The sequence below is a fragment of the Pteropus alecto genome, unplaced genomic scaffold (genome assembly GCF_000325575.1).
Source record: "Pteropus alecto unplaced genomic scaffold, ASM32557v1 scaffold86, whole genome shotgun sequence".
Taxonomy (NCBI): domain Eukaryota; kingdom Metazoa; phylum Chordata; class Mammalia; order Chiroptera; family Pteropodidae; genus Pteropus; species Pteropus alecto.
Genome location: NW_006442109.1, coordinates 26,213,075 through 26,220,451, shown reverse-complemented (window position 1 = coordinate 26,220,451; position 7,377 = coordinate 26,213,075). Strand labels below are relative to the sequence as shown.

Sequence of the window (7,377 nt, the reverse complement as noted above, 5' to 3'; positions counted from 1 at the left end):
GAGCCGGGGCGGCCCAGCCCCAGCCCGGCCCCTGCGGCGCCAGTGCTCCGCCTCCTGACAGGGAGCAGCCAATGAGCGGCTCCCGCCTCTGGCCTTTAAGAACCGCGCGCACTCTCCCTGCGGCGGACGCTGCCAGCCTAGCACTCCAACAGAGTTTCCATGGAGACCGAGTCTGGGCCGGGGCGGCCTCGCGGCGTTACCATGGAGACAACTCCCGGGCTAGGGCTCCGAAGCTCTGGCTCACCGCTGTCTCAAAACCCCGCGGAGCCGCTGTGCCAGGCCGGAGCCGCGGTGGCGGCGGCATGCTGGGACCTGCGGAAACACTCTTTGCTCATCGTGATCGGCGATATCGGTACAGAAAGTCAGCTGAGGGCCGTGCGGGCCCACCTTGAACAAGGTGAGCCGCTGTCCTGGCTGTGCTTGGGACATCCTCCATCCCGAGCTTCTCCGCCATCTCCATTTACCTCCCAGAGCGTACGTCTGCATCCTTCATCCCTAGTGTGCACTGTGCACTCTGTTAATCTGAATCATCAGCCCCTGTCACCTTTATCTTCCATGTCACGCGTCCGTATCCTTCCGTGCTGCCAACATCTCGCTTCCCCATCCTTCCCGCACACCCCATGGCGTACCGCAATCTCCCGGAGGCGGGGGAGCTCTGTGCAGTGCCTGGGGCCCCTCTGGTCACACCCTCTCTCCCGCAGTGTCTCGGGCCAGATGTCCTGAAAGTCCTCACCTTCCCCTGGGGAGTCCATGTCCCTACCTTAGTTTCTTCTTTAGGATCCCTGAACAGGCACAGGGTGCCTTCTGAACGCTGCAGACAAATCTCAAATCTCCCAGTGTCGGTGGCCAACCTGAGAGTGACCTTTGTGGCCGCGAGCTCCTCAGTCCTCACCTCCCTCCCCAGTTGCCTGCCAGTGGCGCAGTGCTGCGGAGCCACCTGCGGGTGGAAGCAAGCTGCGAAGGGGTGGAGGCAAGGAGGGGGCATAGAAAGAGAGTCTAGAATCCTACTTAGCTGTAAGGACCAGTAAGGCAGCCCCCAGAATCTGGGATAGGCCCTTGGGTGTCACTTCTATCACAATTGGGCAACTCTGCAAGAAAATTCCTACATACGAACTCACTAATGACCAAGTTTAGCCTAAACTCTGCCCTTCCTCATCTGGCTCAGGCAAAGCCCGAGGCACAGAATTGAAGAGAGACAGAGGCATTAACAACCTTTCTTAAAGATATCAGTGAGGCTGATCAGGGCAGCTGTCCTTATCTCCTCCCTCTCCTTACCCCTCTTGTAAGCTTAGAACTGCTCCCTGAAGTCCAGCTCTTCTGAACTTATTTAGAGCCCTCTTTGTTTCTTTTTGTCTCACAGGGATTCTCTCCTGGAATGTTGACTTATCATCCTTTGACTTGAACCAGCAGTTGCGACTCTTCATTACCAGGCACCTAGCTCACTTCTCCTCAGAGGTCAAAGGTTAGGATCAGTGTCATTTGTCTCAGTCCTTTGGGTGAGGGTTGGTCACAGAAGAGCAGAGGTCTGGTCTCCCTAGCAGAACTGGACTTGTGGGAGATTTGGGTTGGGGAGAAGGGAAGGACTCTGGAGAAAAGTTGTAAAGCTCCATAGCTATCCCCACATACCCAGTACACTTCGAAGACAGATGGTATGGTGGTGGAAAGAAACTGGAGAATATAATTTCTACCTGAGAAGACGGTATTTTATGGACAGCTATTGACATGCACTAAGGAAACAAGGTACTTCTCCTGAGTGATCAATCATCTCCCATGCAAAAAATCTACTTTTTTTGTGTTCCCATTTCTGTGTACTCCAGCCTTCTTGGATCTCTTTACAGAGACCCTTGAATCCCCAACCCACCTTCCCAGATCCTTGCTTAGAACTTTCCCTTAGACCACATAGCCTACTGTCCCAGGTTTCAGGGTTTCTGGTTCCTCCTTTGGATCAGCCAACAGATCTCCAGAGCACATCAGAAATCTGGTATCAAAGGCTGATGAGCACCATCAAATCCAGGGTGGAAGCAGGGACTCCCAGATTTGCTGCTACAAGAGCTAGTCACACTCCAAGATTTGACTCTGAGATCAAAGTTCACAGGATGTAGTTTCCCATTCGGCTAGGTGGGAGAAATGGGTCAGAGATTTGAGTAAGTACCATTTTAGGAGCTATCATTCCATGACAATATCCGTGGGGAAACTGTAGAAAACCCTATATCTTATATAAAAGTACTGGGCATTCTGGCCATGTTGTTGGTAAATGTTGACACACCAATCCACGCTCCAGTGCCTGTATGGAATTTAAAATCCATACAACTGAACAGTTACTGTATCAAATGATTGAATTCATATCTTATGTAGATAATTCTCAGTTATTCAATATAGAAGATGGTCACCTCCCCTTCTCTTCTTATTCCTCCTGCTAACTGCCACATCTTTGGTCATTTCCCTGATCACTGACTACTTTTAGAGACGTTTTTGGAGAAAGAAGACAAGGTGAATATGTTAATGATTTATTATCCTAGGAATATGTGCGGCATTTAAAAAATGTGAGACTGGCATCTTCTTGATGCGACTAGCTTCCTGTGAAGCTAGCCACTCGCTGTTTTGAGACTGCCTTCTGTTTAGAATTACTCATGTCATGGCTTACTCCATTAGCACTGATGACTGAAAATCAATAGTTTTACCACTTATTACTCCTAGGAGCTTTGGTGCAAGTTTGGATGAGGAGATGATAGCAGATAAAATTAACAACTGAGTTGAAGTTTGGGGAGTATCTTCTGATGTTAATAATTCACTGAAATTTCTAACCTTGTCCTTTTGGCCACAGAGACTTAAGATTAGGCTGCTTTCTGGAATAACGTATGAATGAACAGAACTTAAACCAAAATACTTAGCTATTCTTCAAATTAAGATGCAGGGATGCTTGGGAAGACATTTACAGGGAGATGCATAATTACTCCCAGGAACCTCTCAGAAACAAACACTGATATATAAACACCTACTAGATCTTTTCAGTCAAAGAGGATATGCCATGGTGTCCTCAAGGGGCTTAGGGCCATACACCCACGATCAGGATTTACTTTAGCCTACTGAATTTTTTTAGGTTTGGACATTTTTATGGTGGCCTCTCTATGTCCCTGGAGAATAGTGAAGAATTTCCTGGAAAAACCCACATGGCTCAAGACCGCCACAGCCCCACCCCTGCTGGCTCCTCTTTCAGCTGTCCCCACAAACAACAGAGCAGCTGCAGACACAGCCCCTCCCTTGAGCCTCCCTTTAATGGGGAAGGCAAAGGGAATCAGGCTGCTGGGATGGGCTCAAGGGGATATACTAGTACTTTATGACTTAATCCTTTCTGCCCACCCCCACAGGCTGGGCCACCATCCCTCTCGCTTCAACTCAAACCCTGGGCCAAAATGCTGAGAAGGGACAAAAGTATATCCTACAATGAATGACAGGAAGAGTGCAATCAGTCCTAGCTACGTCCCGCTCCACACCCTCACACTCACGAAAAGGAGGGACCCTCTGATGGAGAGAGAGTCAGTGGCCCAGCTCCTTCTAGCGGTCAAATCTGGTAATGGCTTTTCCAGGTGAATTTTGCACCAGGTAGTCAGTCTTCAGTGGTGACTTGGAGATACGTTATTCCTTTCTAACCCCTGCGAAAAATATGGAACTTCCAAGCATCATAAAACAAAACCAGAAACCATTATGATAGTGGAAAACTGAATTTAAATAACACTCTGATACTTCTATTGGGCACCTCTAGGAAAGGGAGAGGGCTTCATAATTTATAATTCATGATTGATATTCTAGGACTCTGAAACACACAGGCTGAAGGACCAGTTTGGAGACCTGTCTGACTCTCCATTATCACTGGTGTGCTCAGGAGGTATTAGTTCTGTTACCTGCAAACATAAAAGCCATTCTGAATTAATAGAGCAGCTTGTTACCCCCTGCAACTGGGGTTTTCATTGCTGTCTAAAATGGGAAAGCAAGGACAAAAATAGTATTTGAAGTCCTCTCTTGCAGGCACCTCCAGTTCTGGGCATACCTGGCAGCTAAGAGTTGGTCTGGTCTGAGATTCTGATTTAGGATCTCCCTGATCACCTAAATGACCTCTCATAGATCTTCCACAAAAGGGAGATGGACTTCCACTGCGTTTGTGCACTGTAGGTTTAGGATTCTAGGAATGAAGCACTTTTTCATATTTTATGCCATTCACCCCTCACAGTATCATTGGAGGATGGTACTAATCTTATACTCATTTTATAGTTCTAGAAGCAAGCTTTCAGAGAGATTAAATGGCTCATTTAATAGCATGATTAGTAAAATGGTAGAGTCAGGTCTCAAATCCAAGACTTTGGATCTTATTTTGTGTTTGAGCTCAGGTCTCTCTCTTCTTTGGCATCTCTCCATTTAATTGCAGCAGAGCCTAGGAACACAAGGGGTAAAGGGTTGGTTGTGATGAGTGGCTGTTTAGAAGGTGAGGGCTTGAAGGAAAAGTCCACTGCAAGATGGAACTGTGCCCAGGGTGTGGCCCTTGGGGGTAGAAGCTGAGAATAAGGGTGGGCTCTGTACTGGGCTGGAAAATGTTTTGTTCTCAAGCCAAATGTCTACTCAAGTTTCCCTCTTAGCACAGTCCAGAGAGCCCTAGAAAGCACAGAGGAGATGGGAGGTTTAAGATGGGAGGAAATAAGAAGTACGAAGTTGCAGAAGGGAAGTGTTTCCCTTTTGTGATGCTCGGAACTCAGCCTGGTTTATGTTGTGTATCTCTGCAGATGGCTTCCTCTATTCAAAAGGGGCTGTTGTCATGTTGCTGCTTTGCATCCCCGGATCTAAGCAAGGATTCCTCCTCCTCTGTCCTCCTCTCGGCCTCCCCACCACTCCTCCCCCCCTCCAGTACTGGTGACTCAGCTCCCTCAGCTCCTCCTCTCCTCTGGAGGCAGTTAAGGGGGATGGGGATGCTGAGAGCAGAGACTATTTTGGCTTCTCTGACCTTCAAAAGCTGTACTTGGCAGCCTGGGGCAAGGGTGGTGCTGGTGCTGGTGTATGAGTGGGTGGATGTCGATGTATGGAAGGCCTTAGGAGTTGGCTAGGACTGGGGAAGGTTGATGGAAGGGAAGAAGGCAAGGCAAGTAAGAACTATGTGGAAGCGCAAGCATCACCCAGTTGGAACTGAGTGCTAGAGCTCTCTAGATCCTCCCTTTGAGTTCTAGTGCAGGTCACTAAATCTGAGACAGAGGTAGAGACAAAGGGAAACAGGGTCAATATTAGAAGAATTAAGATAGTATAAGACCAAGACATCAAAGAGACACGGAAAGTGCAGAGACAAGGAAAGAATAGGGATCCAACACTCTATAAAGTCATTATAAGATTTTTTTTAATCCAAAGAGTATTTTATGTTACATTTAACAATTGGCCAATAGTAAGAAAATTTTGCTTAGGCCTGGGGCCCTGGTGATCTTCCTTGGTCCCCGTTAACTCTTTCACTGAAAGGCAGAAAGCACTCTGCCTCTTCATACCCGGTGACCCAAGAATTCCAAGTATCAGGTCCTGTGTGGTTACTGTACTGTGCTGCATTGACACAGAATTGCATGCTCCCAGGGTCCTTGTGCCCCACCCCAGACTGTCTAGGACCATGTGTCCACTTCAGAATTTCAAACTACCCTCCACCCTAAAAAGAGACTTATTTCTGCCCTCCCCTGCTTTCTGTAGCTGTGGCTCAGAAGCCAGCAGAACTCAGCGCAACTCCTGTCCCCAGCCTTCTTCTCGAGTAGTCCCTTTACTCCTATCCCATGCGTTCAGGCCCCTAGCCCCTTTGTCTCCTGCTCCTCCAGGAATTGAAGGTCACTCCTTGGGTCTGAGGAACGAGACAGCAGATGGTTCCTGAGAGAAGGAGGAGGGCCCGGGCAACCCATGCCTCCTGTATCCTCTGAAATGTGCCATAGCACAGGGCTTTGGTCTTTTGGCTGATGCTGCTAACAGTATTTCTTGACCAAACAGGGTTGGGGAAGGGCCCTGTGGGCCACTGGAGACCACCCTGGCTCTTTGAGCTGTTAGATAACTCCTCAGCCCCAGCAGAAGCACCAGAGCACTGACATTGTGAAGGCAAAGAAACAGTTAAGTCTCCGGTGCCTCGTCATGGACCAGCCCCTCTTCCCCGCCCTGGCACCGCCCTCCCCATCAAGCGCCCCCCCCCCACTCCCACCCAAAGTGCTGCAGACTCTTCCCTGAAGCTGCCGGCTGAGGCCGGAGCTGCAGCCTCCATGAGGGGCTCCCTCCCACACCCAGGGTAAGAAACAAACGGAACCGAAGGGCTTGGCATGGGGGTTGGAGGATGCTGTGATAGGGAGGTGGGATGGGAGTAACGGGAGGGGAGTCGATACCTAAACTGGTGTGTCTGGAACTGGCCCAGCGGGGTGGGCAGGGTGGGGGAACGGAGAAAGAAGATGAAAATTACTGGCTATGGGGCCAGCCTGGACGCAGAACCAGGCAGAGGCCAATGTGGCCAAGACAGTGACAGTCCACCTCTCAGGCTGGGTTGGGCCGGGAGACATAAGCCTAGGGGCAACAGCAAAGGGTGGTGTCCCTGGCTCTGCCTGGCAGCCTGGGCCTCTGGAGGAGTTTGGGGGCTGTGTCTTTGGGCAGGGGTAGAAGAATCTGAGGGTAAGCGGATGTTATGGGAATGTACCTAATGGTGTCAGCTGCTAGATTGCTCAGCTGCTCCTATGCTGAGGGTGAGCAGGACAGCGAGTTTTTGCCAAGTAAGGGGAGGTGGGGGACACTGTGGAAAAAGAAGGGAGGAAAGGGTCATTAAGATGTGGCACGCGCCTTCGCAGACCAACCAATGTGCAGTGGGCTCCCCGCACCCTTTTCCCAGCTTGAGATTGTGACTCTTAAGCCCCCACCCTTTTCTGGCTCCCTTGGGAGATTGAGAGGCCCCTCTGGAGATTAAGAGCACTCCCTCCAGAGCAGCTGCCCTGCATTTTCAGTACTGTCAACCCCACGGGTTCCCAGTCTGAGCCCCACCCCCACCTCATCTCTGCTTCTTTTCCCAAGATAGGGGCTCTTGAACCAAGGAGCCAGTTTCCTCTCCCTCTCTGTGTTCCCTCGCCGCCCCCCCCCACCCCCCATGCAGAGGCAGCCAAGAAAATGACTTGTCATGCTGTGGTGGGGGCGGAGCTGGAGCCTGAGCTCAGCGCGCACACTCACACACTGCGGCAAACTGCAGCTGCCCGAGCGGCCCCCCTCCCCTCTGCCTCACTGCAGAGACACCTGCCCTCTTGCCGGCTCAGCCTCTGCACCCGCCACCCCATCACTGGCCAAGGGATATGCCGCTGCCTCACAAGAAGTCCTCTCCAAAAAAAAAAGACAGCAAAA

At 50.4% G+C, this 7,377-nt stretch overlaps 1 protein-coding gene across 4 annotated transcripts in view; it reads left to right on the top strand.

Moving 5' to 3' along the window:
- The first annotated feature begins 115 nt into the window (after positions 1-115).
- MAP1A (microtubule associated protein 1A) overlaps positions 116-7,377 on the top strand; it is a 21,722-nt gene continuing 14,460 nt past the window's right edge. For 3 of the 4 annotated variants that reach the window (XM_025038794.1, XM_025038793.1, XM_025038795.1), the window contains exons 1-2: positions 116-397; positions 1,361-1,462. In XM_025038794.1, coding sequence (XP_024894562.1) covers positions 160-397; positions 1,361-1,462 — 340 coding nt within the window. In that variant the 5' untranslated portion in view covers positions 116-159. Of the gene's footprint in view, positions 398-1,360; positions 1,463-6,210; positions 6,290-7,377 lie in introns of those variants that run through there. The other variant, XM_025038796.1, reaches the window with a different exon arrangement.